The following is a 22,404-nucleotide window of genomic DNA, read 5'->3' as shown; positions in this document are numbered from 1 at the left end:
CATTCTGTTTAGGGTGAGATTATTTAGAAACGTAATGGAACTGTATTAAAAACAAACAAACAAGCGAACACATTAAATACTGACATGTTTGAAAGAACTAGCCAGTGACACGCCATTTGTGGTAAATGAACTACAGGACCCACAATGCAGCACAATCCTCTGGTGACGCATGGGCTCGCGCCGCGCCAGACATGGGGAAAGGATGGCGTAGCGCATGCGCCACATTTATGTTGTTGTTTGTGGCGGTAAGATGGCGGCGCTCGGAGACACCTCAGCTCCGGGGGTGAATGGGTTAATACAACAATTCACAGCAATAACAGGTAAAAATAGCCTTTTATTTTGGGTTTGGTCTATCAAGTAGGTTTGGTTTGTGCAACAGGAAAAGCTCAGGAGGGAAAGAAACAGTAAGAGCAGACAAGAAAATGGACGTTAAGTCTTGCCCTGGCCCCTACGCTGTCAGTGCTGTGCAGAGGGAAAAACCACAGCCAGTTATCTGATAAACTCAAGTGAAAGACTCAGAAAAGGGGATATTAAACCACCTGCTTTGATTACGATGCTACACAGGCACTTAAAAATATCTCATATTCTTTGTGGCGCTCATTAAACACACCATATCGCCAGCCTAGAGCTGATTCCCTGCTCCTTTTTGCCCTGCATGTTGTTTGATAATGTGGAATGGACGTCGGCTGTGCAACATTTCCCTTCTTCATCACCAGCCAGGCTGCGTGTGGTGTTACTGTCATCTTCACCCTGACTGTAATGTGAACAGCGTTCGTACGAGCAGCGTTTATGTCTCTGACTACTCGCCGAGGTCTCCTTAATTGTTTATTTGTGCTTTGACGCGATGGACAGTGTTTTAGTTTTAAGTTATTTAACGGAGAAAAGAGGAGAGACTCAGTTCGGGGGCTGCTGCTGGACTTGGAAAGTGAAACGGACATGCGCAGTGGAGACGGAAAGATCATTGTAGCCAAACGGAGCTGTGCACTCATAAAAAGACCAACTGTTAATGCTTAAATCTGACGTTTTATCACATACAAAATATTTCTTTCATAATTGTATGCATTGTGGCTATTCACGATCTGAAAACATCTAGCCACAGTTCCGGTGTTTTCCAACGTTTTTGCCTGTCAGTCACTTAGCATACACGTTAGCTACACTTCTGCTATACCTTAGCCTTTTTATTAGACTGGATGTATTTTTTCCTATGTGCACTTTGAGGATGTTGTTCTGGCTTTATTTTGAGTAGCATTCATCTTACAAACACTGTTTGGAGATATGGTTATCCCTTATGATAAAGTTAGATTACTGCTGCATCCCATATTTGGAAAGTTTCATTCTGCATTTGAACACAATGAGGAAGTATTTTGATTAAGGAAAAAAAACATGACTAGACGGGATGTTAACATCGACCAGGTATTTGTCTCGATTGTGAACAAGTATGCATTGTCACACAATAGCGGAATGAAAGAAAACTAGTGGCCCTCTCAAAGACAAATATTTTTTTTTAAAAAAACACGTGTTGGCAGTATATGTGCATGATGAATAGTAAACAGATTGTAGCATGCATAGCAGTGTACTCTAAATTGACCTATTTAATAAACAATAGAAGGGCTGCAAACATATTCTACCATATAACTAATGTTGAAGTTATGTTACAGTAAGATGTGTCATTATCATTATAGATTTTGGCAGATAAATAACAGGAAATTGCAGAATAGAAATGACAACGGTATCTGTGGTAATTTAGGAACACTTTCCCCAGTACATAGTAGAGTATTGACAGGACCTGAAAAGGACATATTATGGTCATGAATCTTTATCCAAATTGCAGGAGCTGTATCAATCATTTTGTTCATGTAAAAGTTTGAAGATCAACCAGGATATATAGATTTTAAATCCCTTTGCTTTATAAAAGTATGGTGAACAAGCATTAAATTACATTCAGCATTACAGATTTTGTCTAACACATTTGACCATATCAATATGCCTGTGTCCAACATTCTTCTAGGGGCCACAGAGAGTGTAGGAAAACATATGTTGGAAGCATGCAATAACAACCTGGAGATGGCAGTGACCATGTTTCTCGACGGAGGTGGAATTGCAGAGGAGCCCAGCACCAGCTCCAGTTCAGCAGCTTCAAGCAGCAGAGCTCCCCCTTCAGAGTAAGCTGATATTTCTCCTCACACACTTGTGTCAGACAAAAAAGTAAAAAGCTTCAGGCCTTTTCTCTCCACATGTCTTGATTATTTTTATGGTGCTCCTAGTTTTCTCTCTTAATTTACAGTTGTTATTAAGTGAGTTGGAAGGGATGGTTGGCTGCTGTAGACTGAATTCCATTTCAGAGTAACATATATGTTGTCTTTTGTCTCAGGGAAGTTCGAGCACCCATTCCCCAGAAGCAGGACATATTGGTGGAACCAGAACCTTTGTTTGGAGGTATTACAGGGCTACCTTTCTTTTTCATCTTCATGCAAACAGATCTTTTACTTAATTGTTTTTTTAGCTGTGCTGTTTCAGTCATCTGCTGAAACTGACTGTTGTTGTATCTCTTACATGTGCAGTGCCAAAGCGAAGAAGACCTGCTCGATCTATATTTGATGGTTTCCGAGACTTCCAAACAGAAACAAGTAAGTAAATTTGAGCTTAAAAATCTGCCAAGTTTCTCTCTGTCTTAGTCTTTTTACACTGTGTCTTTACTCCCTATAATGACCATAAATGTTCTTTTCTTAGTTCGCCAGGAACAGGAGCTGCGTAACGGTGGTACGGTGGATAAGAAACTGAGCACCCTGGCAGACCTTTTCCGTCCTCCCATTGAGCTCATGCACAAAGGCAGCTTTGAGACGGTGAGGAGTCACTCAGCGGACACTTTACACCTCCCGTCTTTATTCTGTTTGTGTGAACTTTCAGTGAAATTTCAGATGGTGACCATGTAGATCTCAGGTGGGACACCAGGTGTGTCGAGCATGCAGGTTGTCATTTTTGATTATGCTTTTTCCCAGAGCATTCTCACAGTTTACTTAGTTGATTGAGTTAATAATGAGACTTACCAATGATGACTAATTACTAAATCCAGTCTATATTCCTCTATTGTGCTTTCAGGCAAAAGACTGTGGACAGCTGGAGAACAAGTGGCTAATGATCAACATACAAAATGTTCAGGACTTTGCCTGCCAGTGCCTGAACAGAGATGTTTGGAGTAATGACGCAGTGAAGACCATCATCAGAGAACACTTCATATTCTGGCAGGTATGCAGTCTCAAACGTCATGGTCAAACATGATCTTCATTAATTTCACATTCCTGAAAACTTGTGTCGAGGTCTTTGCAAGGGCCCAGCTGTAAAACTGATTCAATGGGAAGGTCGTGTGATGCAGAAATAGAAACCATAGATCATATGGCAACAGAAATGATACTTAAAGTAGTATGTAAAGAAAGATTTCCTGCAGTCCAAGCCTTTTTATGCTCACATTTACACACAAGTCACTCAGTTAATATATCTGGTGAAATATGTATTATAATGTGCATTTTGTTTCATTACAGGTATATCACGATAGTGAAGAGGGACAAAGATACATCCAGTTCTATAAGCTGAACAAGTTCCCCTATATTTCCATCCTTGATCCCCGCACAGGTGAGTGCATTATCAGCATATTTTTGAGGGAGGGCATCATATCCTTCCCGCATGCGTACCATTTTAAAAGGACAAGACAGCATTAGACATAATACCCTGTATTTGTTGTCATGGGCATAGAACCAAATTATGTTTGATCGCCCTCTGAAACCAGCAGCAACCATAAGAGCAAGCCAAATAAGAAGAAAATATCACAATTAAAACTATTAAAAACAAGAGAAAGTGATATCAAAACAAAACAAGGTAGAAATGAATAAATAAGAAATAATGAAGACAAATATGATAAGGAAAATAAACAAGATTAACATGATGAAGAGACATGATGAGGTCCTAATACTAGGAGGTATCACTCAGAAAGTAATGAAGTAATTTAAAAGCAACATTGTACAACATCCTTAAATAACATTGTGTGAATGAGCAAGAGATCCTTTTTATATGAATCACTGATAGTCAAAAACCTATTGTTGGCCTCTATTGATCCTAAGTTAAAAAATGAAGATATCTGTTAGAGGATGTCTTGTCCTAGCTGTTTACATCCACAGAATATCTGCTGTGGCTGATTTGTTGTTGACCCGTGCACTTGGAAATGTGTTCACTTCAGGTCAAAAGATGGTGGAGTGGAACCAGCTGGACGTGGCTTCCTTCCTGGAGCAGGCGACTGGCTTCCTGGCAGAGCATGGGCAGCTTGATGGACCATCGTGCCATGCACCCCCTGCCAAACGAGCTCGTTCTGTGGGTCTCTCATCTCATATGTCATCTCTAACGCTCACAATTGTCTATGTGTGACTCTGTTGGAATTTTTCTGTCACAACTCAGAATTATCTGTCAAGTGTAGTGTAGTGATGATATTTCTCAAAATTTGCGCATTAACCTTTGATGGCTCCATCAGTAACCTCCAAAAGATCACCACCTTATCATAAATACTGACTTATTATTAGGCTATTTTAAGGCACTTTTTTGTGATTCTTCCAACTCTTTGGTTGGTTTTCTACAGCTGCACACTCTGTTTTCTGTTCCAGGAGAGTTTGATTGACGCCAGTGAAGACAGTCAGCTTGAGGCAGCAATCCGAGCCTCCCTACAGGAGACACACTACGAGTCCTCAAATGCCCCGGAAGTCCCTGATTCCCCCCGGTCAGATGACGAATCAGACGCAGAGCCTTTCTCTGACAGCGAGGGTCCTATCTCTGTCGATGGCTCGGACAGCGAAACGCCAGTACCCCACGAAGAGAAAAGTTCCATCAGCAAACACACCCCGCTGCCCTCAGCCACTGCAGCCCAGCAGCGTCTTCATCCCGATAGTTCGACCTCCTCTCACAGAAAATCTCCGTACAAAGAAAACAACCACAGTCACAAGAAAGAGGAGAGCAAAAAGAACCACCTGGAGCCCTCGGCTGCTGGTCCTCTTCATCCTCAGCCCGAAGCAGATTCTGGAGGGAACCACTGCACCACAACAGCAGAAAGCGCTGGACCATCCAGGACCAGCACCACCCCACCCTGTGACGATGACTGTCCTGATGACAATGGTACGTCAATATACACCTGAAACACTCATGATGAGGATGTTTGTGTGTTTTATAGTAAATTTCTCAAACCTGCAGAAAGACCACCCTCAAAATGCGTTCAGCATTCAGCAGTAATCAGTGGGAATGCAAATTTAGATTTGAGGGGTCACAGCATAGATATTATTATAGAGTAGAACTACAACTTACATGTATGTTGTACGACATTACAGATCTACCATGTGAGATCTCAACAACTGTATTTAACTGTGTGTACTCTCTCATTTGCTGTGAGATCTCACTTTACTCTAAGTCTAGACTGCTGACAATGTACGCTGTTTTCAAGGGACAATGATAGAAGGTCAAAGACCCATTGTTAAAGGTGTACAAGGAATGCTCATGAAGACTTCTCTCTATTATTATCACTGGCTAGTTTGCTAAAACACTTATCGCCCTGCAGGATGAAGAATGTCAAGAATCAATTGAAGTCTGTGGGCACTGCACATACAATTCATTCTCAGACTAAAGCTCTGTTTACACAGGACAAGTATTACCAGGGGACCTCATGTGATTTAGAAATTTCCTCCATGTTTGTGTTTCGTACAGTGCTTTTGTAACTATTTTATTTAAATTGACTGACATTATTCCCCAGATAATGATGTCAAGGCTCCGTTGCATTAACATTCCAGAAGCATAGCCTCTGTATATCAGCAGCCACATTAATGATGTAGTCTAGAGTTGTTTTGCTCATTTTCTGCTTGTATTACAAGCATAAATACACATTTTATAGCTCATTTGGCTCAAGTAATGGATGCTTTGTGGCTGTACTTTAATACCTTCTATCACAGCATCGCTGTTGGCTGCTGCGAAACATATTATGAGCTGCAATCTAATGTCTTACTTGTTCAGTCATCTAACAACAGGTGTAAAAAGAAATACAACCCAAAGTAATATAATCACATGACCTCTGTGTTTGGTGAAATTTAGAAAATAATTTGCAGTGGAGTGTTTACAAATTACAGACATAGCAGCGTTGCACAGGAATAATGACACCGACAACTTATGTAATTATTAGAGAATTACTAGAGGACATTAGGTAATAATAGGTCTTGCCAGCATGTTGATTTGGGGTTGTATTTCATTTTAAATATGTTTGCTGTTGTCAGACAACTGGACAATTCTCAGCTATATTGATGTTTATAATAAGAAAGAAAAGGTTAGAAACAACCACAAGTTTTCATATTCAAGTACACCAACAAAATACCTTTTACTTAATCTAAAGAGCTGCCAATCTCTATTTCTGCCTTTTAGCACATGCAGAAAATATGCAAATCAGCTCTCAGCTGTTCTAGTGTGGATGCTGAAGAACAGTAGCTTTTTTGACTTTGAAGAGTTTACGTGACATGGAGCTTTGACATCCTGTCCAGGAGATGATGTCAGCCAATATGTGTAAAATACAGATGTTGCTTATCCTGTGCGAATTCTAGACTCCAGACACATGTGGTCTTCACGTAATACTAGAACTGTGTGTGTAATTAATTTACAGCACAGAAGGATGTGTGCTCTCAGTGATTAGCAAAACAAAGTCCTCATTAAATTATGCTGTATGTTTTACACATGGCCACTGCTTACTTTTACTGATTGGATAGAACATCTGCATCGTTTCTGAAAGATACTAAGGTCTTCTCTTTGTTTCTCTCCCGCAGGTCCCAAAGCCAGGTTAATGCTCCGATACCCAGATGGACAGAGAGAGCAAATTTCCTTGTCTTCTAGAGCAAAACTTTTGGTGAGAAAACACCATAATAACTGTTTTTAGAGGAGTGCCTCTGGCTTTCCTTGCCAATAGTTTGATGAGAACATCAAGGTCATGTTTTTGTTTAATGTAGTATGGCACTTAGGGGTTATTTTAGCTCAGTTTAGTTAAGCTTAATATGCATAAAGACTGACAGAAAATAGAAATAGAAAACAGCCAGCCTGCTCTGCCTAAAAGTAAAAAAGAGATATCTGCCTACCAGCACCTCTGAAGCTTGGTAATGAACACATTACATGTTGTTTGTTAGATCAGTTTCTGTTTAAACAATGCCTCAGCCACTTACATGGGGACATGTATCTGTGTATTTTCCACAAAATATGTACTTCATTAGTATTTTCAAATTCATACATCCACTCCACTTCATTTTGTAGGCAAGTATCATACTTTTACTCCAGTATGATTCTTTTTATATCTTGAGTTACTAGTTACTTTGCAGACTCCATCCTGCATCAGAGCCAATCCACCACACTTTTAACATATTTTTATTATTGGCAATCAAATTTGAAAATAAATGCTGATAGTCAGATAATGTGATCATAATGGGAACATTGGACAGAACTAGTTGATCTTTTTGCTGTTTCTGTTCTTTGTGCTAAGCTAAGATAAGCTAACTGACTTCCAGCTGCAGCTTCATATTTAAGCTTATTGTCCAAAATGTCAAACTGTTGCTTTAAGTAAAATAAATAGGAGCATTTCCTCTTTATGCCCAGCTGACAATGCACATTATCACATGAATACTGATTGTTGTTGAGAATGTCTAACCTCTGCTCTATTATCTTTTTAATTCAAGGCCCTGGTCAGACACGTCCAGTCCAAGGGTTACCCTAACGAACGCTTCGAACTCGTCACCAACTTCCCCAGAAGGAAGCTCGCCCATTTGGACTATGACATCACGCTGCAGGAGGCGGGGCTTTGTCCACAGGAGACTGTATTTGTGCAGGAGAGGAACTAGCCTTGTCAGACACACTCACTTTTTGCTTGTCTGTATCTCTCTGATAGACCTCACCCTTTCACCAATGATCTGGGACGATGTTACTGGCCTTGATCCCATAACCTTCTGTTCTCATGGAATTTGGACCCAGTTCTTGCCAAGACCACTCGTAGTGGATGGACTACTTTCCCCGCCACTCCACTAGTTTGAATACTGACATCTCTACTGACAGCCTAATCCCTTTGTAGTGCTCTACAGTTGGCCAGTAAGGTGTTACGGATGCCAGCACTCTTAATTTTATGATGTGATTTATTCTTTTCCGATGCAGGCTTCATTTTGTTCTGAACACTGAGGCTCATCAGGACAGAATATATACAATATAGCTCATATTCAAATAAAAAATACCAAAACAATGGATCAGTAGTTGATGATGAGGCACCAGGGACTTGTACAAAGAGACTTTTACCTCCCGTAAAGGACGTCAAATGTCAGAGTTTATTTTCTAGCTCTTCTTGTTATTTTCTGTACCTGGGGACAGATAAAGGGAGGCTCATTCTTGTTTATTTTGACCCAAATTTGGTCTCACATGGTCATTGTTTCAACAATTGTAATTATTAGAAAGGGGGGCACTAACAGAAAAGTCAAGAACATGTGTCAGACCCTGTGACACACGTGTAGATCTGAGCAGATTCGAGTTGATCTGCACATTTTTACTCAAGTTTCTATCGGCAAACTAGAGACTAGTAGATTGTTTTTGGATTTCAACTTTTGATACAGAAGGGAATGAATGAAGGGTGGTACATCTCATCAGTCGGACCTACACTGTACAGAGATGGCTTAGAGAGACTGATATTTAGCTGTAGTCGTCGTTTCCTTTCTTTTTTTTATATGCTGCCAAGAAAATATGCTGATGTTGAAATATAACCACCAAAACCAAGGGAGATTCTGCTTGTTCTTTTGTTCCAGTTTTGGTTTGTCCTCGAAATAAAAATCAAAAGACATGATGTGATGAGACAGATCTAGGATCTACCCAGTGGTCAGAATAAATGTCGGCAGTGTACGCTTCTGTAAACCACGGTTATGTTGAAACTTTGAGTTTCTTTAGGTTCATTTTTATATTTTGTTTTTTCACAACACTGATCGAGTGTTGATAACTAACTCTGATCGAGTTAGCTTTAGGCACAAAATTATGGATGCACGATGTATATCGGACTGACACATTTCAGCCTGGTTTTGGGAAATTTATATCATCTGCCATTTCTCAGTATCTGTGATATTCTTACTGATAAATGGAGTCAATAATATACAGTAAGATTTCTTTAACTGAATTAATGAGCACCACATTTACAAACTCTGATACAATAAGTGACTGTTTGCATCCTGGAAGTTGGTTTGTAATCCACCAATTACAATGAAGACAACATAAACATGACTGGAGATGTCCCAACTTCTCACCATTTTGTCGCCACAAGGACAGCTGAATATTGTCCTGTGGTCTCTAGTTACAGTTATCCTTACAAATGTTAAAACACCATGGTCCCCTGTGAAAAAATATCTACTGGTTTCACATGTAGAAATGTTCATTGACTGCTGTCACTGACTGGGCAGCTTTATCTCTTCTCACTCCACATCCATCTTCCTCCACCTCCTGATCTGAAAGTCGGCTCATAAAGGTTAAATCAGAATGTGATACGATATTTATTGTACAATAATCAATATGGTAGGTAGCCTTTGACGCTCAAATGTGAACATATCAGAGGTTTGCAGAGATGTTAACTGCCAATATTTTATCCTGGTGATGCAGCTGTGTTGGTCACAACCAAAAATGACGTTCAAATAAATGCAGAAATTATGTTAGAAGAGATGAGAGAGCAACAACTTAGAAAAAAATGGATAATGCGGTTTAGACAGAGTGCATTTTAAACAAATCTGATTGTGTCCATCAGCTCCTTTTTTAGTTAGATGGTGATAATTAAACTTAGGAACTTCATATCGTCAACTGCTAACTAGTCTGGCATGTCAGATTATCAGATGTTGAGGCCAACATTAAATACTGACAATGTTTAGTAAATGAAACAGTTCATTAGCAACATTAAGAGTTCTCAGATGAGACATGATGAGGTCTGGAATACATGATCGTAGAGCATTTAAGTGAAAAATCATGTTGACTTAGGATGCCACATGGACAGCTGGTGGCAGTAATGGGCTTTAAATGGCAACAAAATCCAGTAAACATGGTGACGAAGATGACCACCAGCCGGTGTAAATAATTAGGATTAAGCTCTACAAATGTTTGATTTACTTGGAAATTAATACAGAAGGTTTGCTCAGCCTTGAAAATGTGTTTGAGTGACAAACTCACAAGAAAACGGTTCACCTTTTTAAGTCATTGCAATTGGTCCTGTGGAGCAGTGTTTTCCTTTTCTATTCAACATTTCTGTATTTAAAAGGTTTTTTTACCAAATGCTCCAGCCCTGGAAAAATGGAGGTGATGTATGCTAAGATGACGCTTCACTGGTATCAGAATGAGCTCGGTGGTCATTTGTCAAAACATTTTCATTGTGAACACGCCCATCAGGGAGACAATGGAAAAAAAAGCTCTTGGTATGTTAATAGCAATACAACTGACCTTTTATAACCGAATAAGAGCTGCAGCGATTAGTCGATCAAAAGACAATTAGTTGGCAACTATTTTATTTCAGTTTGCAGCATCTTGAATGTAGGAATCTGCTCTTTTTGTCACTTATGACAGTAAATGAAGAGTTTCTGTTTTTTGTTTTTTAACTTTTGTTTGGACAATAACAAGAACGTCACTTTGTGCTCTTGGAAATTCTGATGAGCATTTTTTTTTTTTTTTTTTTTACAATTTTCTTACACTATAAAAAATAATACAAATAATGTTTTGCTGCAGTGCTAAACTGAATTCTAAACACAATTTTGTAAGGATATGGGCTTAAATCTTAACGTGTGAGCAATTCACAATTTCTCTCATCCACTTAGAAATGTACTGGTGTGGTAGATTGGGTATTGTTGTCTCTTTAAGACCACAAAGAAGTGTGTCCAATACTACATTATATAGAAACAACAACTTTAATGCCCCATTTATATTGTCTGAAGATCACATTTTGTGTCAAGCCTCTATATTATGTTTTATCATAGTCTCCTTTTCAGTAAGGGGCCCAACTGATACTAGTTAGTTGTTTATACGGGGCAGCAGTCAGAGTTGAAAGAAAAGGACTTGCAGCTGTACAAACAGATGAGGATACCGACTGCTTCACTGTCCTCAGTCTGTCGGTGCTGTGAGGGGCATTCCTTCATCATCTGGCTTTTTGGTGTCACGGACAAACGGCAGGAGGAAATATGCCAACCAAGGGCTCAATAAATTCATAGTGGAGTACTGAACCTTTTACCCCTTGAGAGAGAAATGCTTTATTTGCCTCGATTAACTCCCGAAAAATACAGAAAAACAAGCCATACCACTGAGATATCAAAGTTTTCTTTGCACGAAAGCATCTGTTCGGTCTTAAATGTTAGGACAGTGATAACCTGCATTCACACCCGATTGTAATCATCAGTGCTGAAAGGTCGATGAGGTAACCAGGACAGCAGACAGCCGTCAGAACTGGCCTGTTTGAGGTTTACGCCTGTTGCATAAGAAGGATGTTGACCCCAGTCATCTCTGGACCTTTCAGCTGCTTCTCAGAATGGAAGTCAATGGAAGTTAATGTGTGATCAGGCCTGAGTTTAAAGGGGCACTCGCACCAATTCTACACACAAAGTTCAGTTTGTTTGTCACAGGGATTACGACTTGACGTTTGAGGACAGTTGTGTAATGTCTTCTGTGGCTCTGCGGGAGATTTCTGAAGCTTGAAAAATCTAAGCTTGATGAAGTTATTTGTTTACGTTGGGCTAAAGGTGTGAAACTGACAGCATGTGTCACAAACGGGAGGTGTGGAGAGTAAAAGAAGTTGGCATTTTGGAGGCATGGAGGTTTCAGAAGATGCTGTTTAGCTGCATTATGGGAAAATGTAGGATCCAGTGTTTCAGAAGCTAAAGTCAGGATGTGTCTCCTGTTGTTTTTTTTTAATCTGCCTCCCTCAACTTCATGACAGTAATGCCATATCACTGGAGTATCCGTAATATGCAGAGGTGACAGGATCCTGCAGTTTAGAGAAGCATCTTTGCAGATGGAAGACTTGAATCTCCCGAATCGCTGGTGAAATGTGTTTGTGGTCGCTCCTGTCCTGCAAAAACTGCTGGATGTGACTAAATATGAAATATGATCACTTTGTACTCAAAATCCAAAACACCCTTTTCAAACAAAGTCAGTGAGGAGGTTCCCCTCAAGGTATTCTTGAGATATCGTGTTCACAAGGATAGAACGGATCTCCAGATCCACCAAACACATATTTACCCCCAAAATATCTCAGATTGATTAAACATGATGATTTTTGTAAGTTCCAAAGAAATAAATATGCCCCATGTTCCTTAAAACACCCAAAAATATATAATAATAATAACTGAGAATTTGTAAGTGTGTTTCTTCTGGTGTGTTTCCGTTATTCATCTCACGACCTCTCAGATGTGCCATGGAGGTTGGGAACTAATAGACTAAACTACTAAACTGTAAAAAAAATTAGGTAGACGTGACTTCCACCAGCTACAGGAGTAAAAGGCCACCTACGCATTGATCGGTACTGTGAACACACATTACATGTTTCAGCAGGACTTTTATGTTTACTTCTGATACTTCTGTACTTTTACTCATGCGTGTAATAGTGTTTTTACATTGTGGTTCTGGTTTGGTTACTGGATACTTTTTCCACCACCACAAAGGCACGGTAAAAGGTCACTGTGAACATCACAAGAATGAAAAGCAGGTACAGGCAGTGTCAATACCTCCTGATTAACATTCCCGGTGTTTTTTTTGTTTTGTTTTGTTTTTCAAGAATCTGTGTTTGTTTTCAAAGATTGCTCTCGTCATGTGTGGGTATTACAATGAATCATCACTGACTAAGCTTTATGTCACGCCTATCTGCTGCCGTCATACTCAACTTTTACTCAGTCAGGTGCAAAATACAAAATGTTTTGCCTTGGCAGCACTTTTCTTTCAGGTGACACATTCACTTATATTGAGGGTAATTACTACATTGATCTAAAGGGGAGGGGTGGTTGCTATGATGTAACATACAGAATATTTTTCACGTACTTGCGCTCACCAGCCCGCATGGACCAAAAGTGTGTTTGTATGTAATTTCCAGTCTTGCAAGGCCTTGTTATCCCTGTGCTCTGCATGTTTCAGGTGAACAATCATTGTTGATAAGCTTATCCGCTCTGATTTAGCACAGTCAGGAGTCAGGAAGGCCCTGTGGACTCACAGACACGCAGCCAATCACAAGAGGCCCAGAGGTATTTCAGGAAGCTGGATTAAAATCAAAACAAGGGAGGGGTTTTAAATGAATAGCACCGAATATGTATTTGTTTAAAAGGCTAATACAATTATAAACCCATAACATGAACGTATCCACCGATGATCTGAACTTTAACTTTTTTTTTAAATTGAGTAGTGTTTATTCCCAAGGAAAAACAACAATACAGAATAGAAATACATATACCTAGATAAGTAAATAATAATAATAATAATAATAATAATAATAATAATAATAATAATAATAATAATAATAATAATAATAATAATAATAATAATAATAATAAATTAAGTACAGGAGTAGAATAACAGCCCTGCCTGATTTCTGAATAATTAATGCACACAGCATAAATGTCAACTTGTGCAGTGAGCACAGCAGTGGGTCTTGTTTTTGGCTCGCTGACTCAAGAGGTGTCATTACAGTAATGCTGCTGAGTCAAGTGTCAGCACAGATTGACAAAGGCAGGCACAGTAATCTGTGAGGGCACAGGAAAACTGACGCAGGCCTGAAGACTCGAATCAACATCAACCATGAGAGTAAGAGACGGTCCTTCATCTGTCAGAGAGCAATGCTAACGTAAAGCTTGCCAACCAGTAGCCCAAGTCTGGCGGGTCTGATGACTGTAATTGGAAACAGGTGTGATGTGAGGAGAACGTGACGAGCTGCAGCAGAAAACATCTTGAGGACAACTGGTCGATGTGTGGGGGAATCACAGGAGATGTTGGTAACCAGAAGGAGCTGAAAACAACCTGTCACACTTTTGTTTTTTCAAGGAGACATGTTCAGACGCGGTAACAATTAGAAAAACTCACTTTTCCAAATACAGATACACAGTGATTTGTCCTTCACACACACAGTCAATATACAAACAACAAAATCATGAAAAATGTTCCAAACAGACATGATAAAGCTAACAAAACATGAATTACAACAAGGAACATAAGGATAAATAAAAGATAGAAGTATTATCAGAGTTAACTGAAAAGTGTGTGTAGGTTTATGATACAAGATAAGTTTGTACATATATGTATACAAATCATAGACAATTGGTTTGACAATTAGTTGAGTTATGGTATATATATGTATATATATATATGAGAATTTCTTTATTGAATTTCTTGTATAGGTAACTGTTACTTTCCATTTTTATTTTCCTGTTCTTCTTTTTTTGAAACAAGTTTTTTCACGCTTACTTTTATTTTATGTTTACATGTTTGAAATAAAATATATCAATCCATCACATAAGAGTGATTAGAAGAAGGGAAAAGGAGATTTACTAGATTTACTATGTTGACAAGTAAGTTTTGAGGAATGATTTTTCCAAAAGGGAAAAAATCAAAAGTTACTTACCTTTTAATTAATACATTAACCTGCTTCCTCTGGAGGTTCCTCTCTGCACCGTGCAGACGGCTCAGAGAGCATCGAGAATCTACGGTGAGTACATTTTAAGGTCTATTCTTGATCGACTGTCAGTTTCAAATCACATGCTCTGCAGTCATGATCTAGTGATAGTGTGTGTCACTAAATCACTCATGTGACACAAAAATGTGTGTGGGTGTGTGTACACGCAGTGTTGGGTTTGTGTCAGTGGAGCGGGGAGAAAATAAAGATTTAGTCATGGCAGGGTGAGACTAAGGTCAGGGTTACATGATTCAGCAAACAGGATTTTGTAGAAAAAATCTATTATGGCCTCGATCAATCAACAGGTGTTGTGCAATGTGCTGATTTTGCTTTTTTTTTTTCTTTTTTTTTTTTTAAAGATTTTGACCAACAAGGATTTAGTTGCTTTTAGAGGTTGGTACACTTTTAAATGAGATACTTTCCTGTGTCCAATCACACCTGCAGACAAAGAACACCTGTAACCATTGTTGATCACCTGTACTCCCTCTCCCCGTGTATCTATCTGCTCGTTCTGCCACCTCCAGTTCGAGTGCGGTCAGATGATACTGCAGGTTGTAGGATTCGATGTGCGCACAGCACAAACTGATCAAAGCTTCATGTTTGACCAACTGTAACCATATTACACCTTTAAGAACCACTAAATCCTTCATCTGAAGGCAGTGATGGGATGTAACAAAGTACATTTACTTAAGTACAGCGTTAAAATCTTGAGGTACTTGTACCTTCCTTGAGTATTTCCACTTCCACCCCACTATACTGTGGAAGTTCAAAATAAAAAAACAAACAAAGAAAAGCAGAGCACAGAGCGATGTTTCGAACAGGGTAAGGACAGACAGAAAAGAGACAAGAAAGTGGTGAACAATGACATCTTTTGAAAAGCCTTTGAAAAGTTATGACTTACAGAGAATCTGACTTTTGATGCAGGATGGTGCAGATAATAATACCATTCCAATAATTATTTCTCTTCCTTTGGCTTCTTCATTCCAGAAATCTCTATTCTTATCTGATGTAAGCAGGCTATAAAATGATTGTGGGGTTTGGTCAGGTAAGCTCTGATTTATTCAGTCGTTCATGTTTCATGAGGGGTCATGGGTGCTGCAATTTCGGAAGGTCTGAAGTTGCAGCACCCATGACCCCTCATGAAACACCAAATCTATTGTGAAAGCGTTCTGGCAGCTGTTGCTGTGAACAAAGAAAGATGTGTTACAGGTTCAATTTACAGATCAACAGGACCCTTTGCTCTTCTGTTAGGCAACATTGACTCTGTAAACATGACGCTGATGTGGGTCACTGCTGCTTTTCTCAGTAAATGCAATTTTTCACTGACTTTTGCCTTTTTCATTTGATGTTCGCGGCAACTAATTCTAAAGCATCATTCCCCTTTTTGCATGAACTGCCTGAAGAATTACTTGAAAATATGGAAGCTTATTTAACGACAGGTTTAGCTGTATTTCTTCCTTTCTTCTTAAGGACGTGCTCCCCCCAAAAAACTGCATTTCCCAGGTCATGCCTCATTGTCAACTAGTGTCATTTCAGGATAAAGATATGAAACAGAGAGCAAAAACAAGTTTTTTTTAATGGCAGTGGTACAATGTGACCAAGTATTTTTACTCAAGTATTACTGAGGGGAATATTGCACTCACACTACATTTATTTGACACCCGTCGTTAGCTACAATTGTAGTTATAATTCAAACTAACCAACTATTTATTAAGTGGATGAGATTAGCTCCAATTTTGACATCTACAAGAGGAAAATGCCGCCAACACTATATAATATGTAGCCTGATAATATAACACTGACAGGAATCCTTCAATCTAACACTTGCTCTTGCTTAACTATCTTTATACTTCTTCCACTACTGGTTAATAATGCAAAGAACAGCATATTGGTGGGATTTACTGTATCAAATACAAAGTTTCAGATCTCAGCAGAAATTCACCTGAAAACAGTTTCTTGGGTATTTGTTCTCCTGGATCACAAATCTGTAAAGCTTGATGAACTCTTAAATCAATCAGTCATTTCTTGTGTCCTCACCAGGCCACTGGACGGGCAGTCAAACAGGTGATGAACTGAATAAAAACACAGAGCACCTGAACACACCTTGTCCTTGTACTCATCCATGTCATAAAGTCATAGTTCCACAAAGGGAAAATGCAACATTTAGGAAAACAGGAACATCTGTATCAGATCTGTATACTAGAAATATTGTAAGTGTAGGTACAGTATCGGGGGAGAAAAAATGGATTGGTGCATGCCTTGCAGGACCAGTGTTGAGGGGTTATGGCTAAATAAGAACTTAAGGAGTCCACACCAACGTGACCATGTCAATATAGGCTCTGTGTGTGTGTTTAATACAGCGGACCCTATAAATTCTTCATTAAATCTCCTTGTGACTGAAATGAGCTGTATTTTCAAGGCCTAATGATGATGCATAGTCTTCTGAGAACACATGCTTTCCTTGTTCTGTGGACTAAATTAAAAAGGCATAGAAAAATACTTTTTTTTTTTTTTTGTCTTGTCATGTCATTTTAAGCTACATTGTAGAAGGTATAGGTCTGTTGTGTTTCATATGACTAAGCCTACAATTCAAATTATGTATTCCTATCTCATAATTTATCATCCTTCATCTGCCTGCACATCCCTGTGTCCAAGGCCATTCATTTATTTAAAAAGATCTTGGCTTTTTCAATGTTTTATGTAGGTTATTTGGGCTTTTTAAAAATAATTAATATTTATTTAATATTATAGTTATTTTGAGCGTCACACCCCCCTTGAAATTAATTGTTTTCACAGTCATAATTTGAGCCGATTCAAATTGGCCCGGATCTAAACCGGAAGTTAGCTGGCTCAGGTGTAACCAGGTATTTTCATAGACGGGAAGTCGAGTTTTTATGGCTTCAAAGCACCGCTGAGCAGCTTTCATAATAATAAACGGGGCTCCACCTCCAACACTGTGTCCAGTAATAAAACGTCCTTGGATAGATGAATCCAAAATTCCGTCTTTATTTTCACTACCACTGGATGTTGATTACACGTCATCACTACGCGCGGCGGAATTGAGCGTGTCCAACCGGGCCGTATGTTGATCAGAGCCGAGCCAAGGTGATAAAAACCCGGGTATGAATGCAGAGTTCATGCATTCCCATTGCAAATAAAAGCCCGATGTAAAGAAGAAATGTGTGAAGCTTGAAAATTCTGTGATCGTATTAATTGGTTTATTTCTTATGAATTAATTAATATATTAATCAATATACATATTGGTTAATCCTTTTTTGTACACACACACACACACACACACACACACACACACACACACACATTTTACATAGAAGACATATATTCAGCTCCTCTGAATGATTTCACAAGTGTAAATAGTTTGAGTAGTCTGAATTTCCATTATGTGGACATTTTGGAGAGTCCCAGTCTCTCTGCCATCTCCTGTACCAGCACACTAAAGTACACACACCCACGAGCCTCCATGCACGCGCACATTAGGAAACCTGAGCAAACAGTTGTTTTTTCTCTCTCTCTCTCTCTCTCTTTAAGGGGGGTTTGGGTTTTTTCTGTCAGAGAGGTTTTGCTATAAAAGGCCGAGCCGCCTCCTGCACACTCTGCTCTGCTGACCTGGAGACCTCGAAGTCCAGCATGAAGACTCTCCTCCTTGTGGCGCTGCTCGGATGCCTCGGTAAAGACTTCATGATTTTATTTTCACCACAGATTCTTTACAGGCTCGACTTGTCTGCATTCGTTTCACGATCCGTCTGCGTTTGCAGCCGCCGTGTTCGCGGCCCCCGCTGAGAAGGTGAAATGGTGCGTGAAGTCGGACCAGGAGCTCCGCAAATGCAATGACCTCATGGCCAAAGCCCCCGTGTTCTCCTGCGTGAAGAGAGACAACACCATCGACTGCATCATCGCGATCAAGGTGAGGAGAGAAACACCCACCAGAACATTAATGAGATGTCTGATTTCATCTTATCAAGCATATCAAAACTGCTGATTAATGGATCCTACAGAGGCTAGATAGATTTTTTTATGATGATGATCGATTGATTGATGGTGATAGAGGAACGATTCAGACCATTTACTCATGTCCTTAATAATAACTTTTTCATCTTGTAGTTGGTCAGGCTAGAGTTAATCAATAACAATGCATCATGTTTTATAGAATAATGTTGTGTTTTTATTAAATATCCTGGTGTTGCAGCAGATCAAGGCTGAGGTCATTTATCTTATTCATAAACTGTTTGTTGGTTCACTTGTCAAAGCAACATCTTACATTTTTAAATTGAAAAAGTTACACACAAACAGTCCCTTTTTGTACTAATCAGTCAACTAAATTATTTTGTTTGTGATTTATTGTTATCAAGATCTGTGGATTAATCCCTGAAAAATGTACAGCAATGTCAAAAAAAATGCCAGATCTAGCAATGTTATAGAAATTAAGGAAAAATTTAAGGAGGTTTGTGCTGGTTTGATAGTTTGTCTGCAATCCTGCTTACAAACCAACAAACAAAACCTCCTCGGTGGAGGTAAGAAGTAGCAAAAAGTACCATATTTCCCTCTGAATTAATTAATAGCAATTAATATGTTATTTTTCACAGTTGCTGCTGCAAAGAAACATGCATCCAAACATTCTGCATTTATAGGTTTGGGGGGTGTGGGAGTTGTAGGAGAGGTCAAGCATCATTTTGCTGGTTTGTGTTACTTTAAATCAGGCTGGTGAAGCTGACGCCATCACTCTGGATGGAGGAGACATCTACGTTGCTGGACTGAACAACTACGACCTGCACCCCATTATTGCTGAGGACTACGGCACCTGTATGTTTACCAAACAGTTCAAGAAATCGGATGTCTTAGCATTTATTAATTTATTTTTTTTATGAGCTTCTTGTGAACTTTTGGCTCACGATTGTTCTGCGTTTCTCAAGCATCGGAGACCTGCTACTACGCTGTCGCTGTGGTGAAGAAGGGCTCTGGCTTTGGCATCAGAGATCTCAGAGGGAAGAAGTCCTGCCACACTGGGCTCGGGAAATCTGCAGGCTGGAACATTCCTGTTGGAACCCTGCTGTCTATGGGTTTGATTGAGTGGACAGGTGCTGAAGACAGCCCGGTGGAGGAAGGTGAGAGACACAAAATGTTAAGTTCAGTATACACTTATTTGCTCTCTTGCTGAGGGTCAGATGAGGATATATGAAGCCGCAGCCAGTTAGCTCAGCTTAGAGACACAGGAAGACAGCTAGCAGCTCTGTCCAAAGATGACAAAATCCACGACAAGCTCCTCTAAAGCTCACACATTGTTATATTTATACACTGAAGTGTAACTAATACAAGTTGAAAAAACAATGGGATGCTTTACACTCCAATCTAGATACAACTTGTTAATTAGCGTGCTTTAGAGGTGCTGGTAGGTTGTTTTTGTTGCTGGGTTAGCTGTTTCCCTGTGTTGCCACTCGTGAAGTTAAGCTAGGCTAAATGGCTGCTGGCTGCAACTTCATATTAGACTTGAATTCTCATCGAACACTTAGAAAGAAAAAATATAAGCATATTTATTCTACATTTCCATAGAGGCAGTTTTGTGAGCTGATTATTCCCATCATATTCAAATTTGTCCACTTTAAGGCCAACAAAAATAACTGCATTTCATATTTCCACACCCAACTTTGACGTTAGCTGAAGCAGCTGTTAGACCTCCACGTCAGAAATGTGAAAAATCCAAACAATAAAGAGAGATAAACATTCTTAAAACCTCGGTATTACTCAGATCGTTGCCTCTGCCCTGCTTTGTTGTTGTCTTGCAGCTGTGAGCAACTTCTTCAGTGCCAGCTGTGCCCCAGGGGCACAAAGGGGCAGCAAACTGTGCGAACTGTGCAGGGGAGACTGCTCCAGGTCCCACAGCGAGCCTTACTATGACTACGGTGGAGCCTTCCAGTCAGTATCACTCTTTATCCTTCTTATTCTTCTACAGTCCTCTAATAACCTCAACACACTTGTTGTCCGAGCGATGACCTGTCAGAGGCTGTACACTGCTGGTGACAGTCTAACCTGTAATGCTGATGCACCTGTGGGCTGGTCTACTTTACAGGTGTCTGGCAGACGACGCTGGCGAGGTCGCTTTTGTGAAGCATCTCACTGTACCTGGTCAGTATCACACAATCACACTGTCAGTTCTGCCAGATGTATAGGACATTTAAAGTAGACTGAAATTATGTTTCTCTAAGAACTTCAATGTTTGTACATATGAGTGTTTAAATGAAATATGCCAGGATAAAAACAAAATACCAAAAGGTGATTATGAATGTTTACATACACATGTTTTTACAGTTCTCAGTGACAAAGACAGCCCTGTTGTCAGGCATCATCACAGCTAAATCACAATCTGAATATTATCAAACTTTGTTTCTGTAGCAAAAGATTACCTATGATAAGAAAGTATTCAACACGAAGAAAAGGGAGGAAAACAAGAGAAATCAAACCAGCTCACATTTACATGATTCAAATGAATGCATTATCCTTTCTGTACATCTTGTAGTGGCTCTATGCAACAATGTGTTGCAATTTACATGTTTTAAACACTTTTATTGACCATATGTAGCGGTAACGTGACAGGAATTTTCACTATTTCTATTTGAAGGATTTTCCCTTAACAGTCCAAAGAACGTGACTTTACTCGTCTCACTGCCTCTCCCCGCTCTGCTGACAGAGAGCAACAGCAGAAATACGATAATAAAGCAGAGGTTCAAAAGAGCCTGTTTAAACTCAAGCTAATTACCTGCGGCAGGTGGATCCTACACCGTAACTAATATTCCGGGACTGCATAAGACAAATATTTCAACATAACAAAACGTGGTAGTGAAAGGAGGGTTCAGAGATTTATTCAGAACAAGAAGACTGGAGGAGAAAAACCTTTGAATCATTGCTGTTCACACTTTCAGCGGCCGAAAAGGACAAGTACGAGTTGCTGTGCAAGGATAACACCAGAGCGCCTATCGACAACTATCAAGCCTGCCACCTGGTCAAAGTACCAGCTCATGCTGTTGTCACCCGCAAGGACCCACAGCTGGCCCAAAAAATCTGGGACAGTGTCCAATCAGTGCAGGTATGAAACACAAATATTTATACTGCACAGAGAGAGAGAGAGAGAGAGAAAACAGCACATGGACTCATGATATAAAGGGTTTCAACTCAACATGTCAATAAAGTCTGCTTACTTTTTGCCTTTCAGGAGTTTAACCTTTTCTCCTCTGAAGCCTATGCACCTGCCAAAAACCTGATGTTCAAGGATTCGACAACGAGTCTGGTGCAGGTGCCTCCGAACACTGATTCCTTCCTGTATTTGGGAGCTGAATACATGAGAATCGTCCGCTCCCTCAAGAAAGGTACTATGAGCAGATAAACACATCGAAACCTCTATAAAGCATCAGATAAAAACATTCACTGGACGGCTAACACTGGCTGACGGTCATGTTTCACTTCACTTGTCCAGAGCCGATTGCAGCCACTTCATCCTCTGCCATCAGATGGTGCGCTGTGGGCGCCACAGAGACACAAAAGTGCGACGCATGGGTCATCAACAGCATGACTGAGAACGGCGCCATCATGGGATGTCCGAATGCTGCCACAGTTGACGGGTGCCTTAAAAAGATTATGGTAAAACACCCTTTGATTAAAACACAGCACCTGGGTCTTGTTTGAGACTC

At 39.8% G+C, this 22,404-nt stretch overlaps 2 protein-coding genes across 4 annotated transcripts in view; both read left to right on the top strand.

Annotated features, from left to right (window-relative positions):
* The first annotated feature begins 174 nt into the window (after positions 1–174).
* On the top strand, positions 175–8,878 carry ubxn7 (UBX domain protein 7). Its single transcript, XM_037084734.1, has 11 exons — positions 175–320; positions 2,009–2,162; positions 2,372–2,436; positions 2,562–2,627; positions 2,731–2,843; positions 3,100–3,246; positions 3,540–3,630; positions 4,232–4,362; positions 4,650–5,154; positions 6,837–6,916; positions 7,734–8,878. Exons 1-11 carry the CDS (start codon positions 215–217, stop codon positions 7,893–7,895), a joined length of 1,620 nt encoding a protein of 539 aa, XP_036940629.1. The 5' UTR covers positions 175–214; the 3' UTR covers positions 7,896–8,878.
* Positions 8,879–13,818: 4,940 nt separating this feature from the next.
* The window catches only part of tfa (transferrin-a), an 11,914-nt gene continuing 3,328 nt past the window's right edge, over positions 13,819–22,404 (top strand). The window contains exons 1-10 of one of the 3 annotated variants that reach the window (XM_037082698.1): positions 13,819–13,839; positions 18,254–18,392; positions 18,481–18,629; positions 19,423–19,525; positions 19,636–19,827; positions 20,506–20,635; positions 20,790–20,845; positions 21,640–21,803; positions 21,930–22,083; positions 22,191–22,354. In XM_037082698.1, the coding sequence (XP_036938593.1) occupies positions 13,834–13,839; positions 18,254–18,392; positions 18,481–18,629; positions 19,423–19,525; positions 19,636–19,827; positions 20,506–20,635; positions 20,790–20,845; positions 21,640–21,803; positions 21,930–22,083; positions 22,191–22,354 (1,257 nt within the window). In that variant the 5' untranslated portion in view covers positions 13,819–13,833. Of the gene's footprint in view, positions 13,840–13,984; positions 14,024–15,713; positions 15,750–18,253; positions 18,393–18,480; positions 18,630–19,422; positions 19,526–19,635; positions 19,828–20,505; positions 20,636–20,789; positions 20,846–21,639; positions 21,804–21,929; positions 22,084–22,190; positions 22,355–22,404 lie in introns of those variants that run through there. The other 2 variants (XM_037082696.1, XM_037082697.1) reach the window with 2 other exon arrangements.

Source organism: Acanthopagrus latus, chromosome 21 (genome assembly GCF_904848185.1).
Source record: "Acanthopagrus latus isolate v.2019 chromosome 21, fAcaLat1.1, whole genome shotgun sequence".
Classification (NCBI taxonomy): domain Eukaryota; kingdom Metazoa; phylum Chordata; class Actinopteri; order Spariformes; family Sparidae; genus Acanthopagrus; species Acanthopagrus latus.
This window is presented reverse-complemented; position numbering and strand designations above follow the sequence as displayed.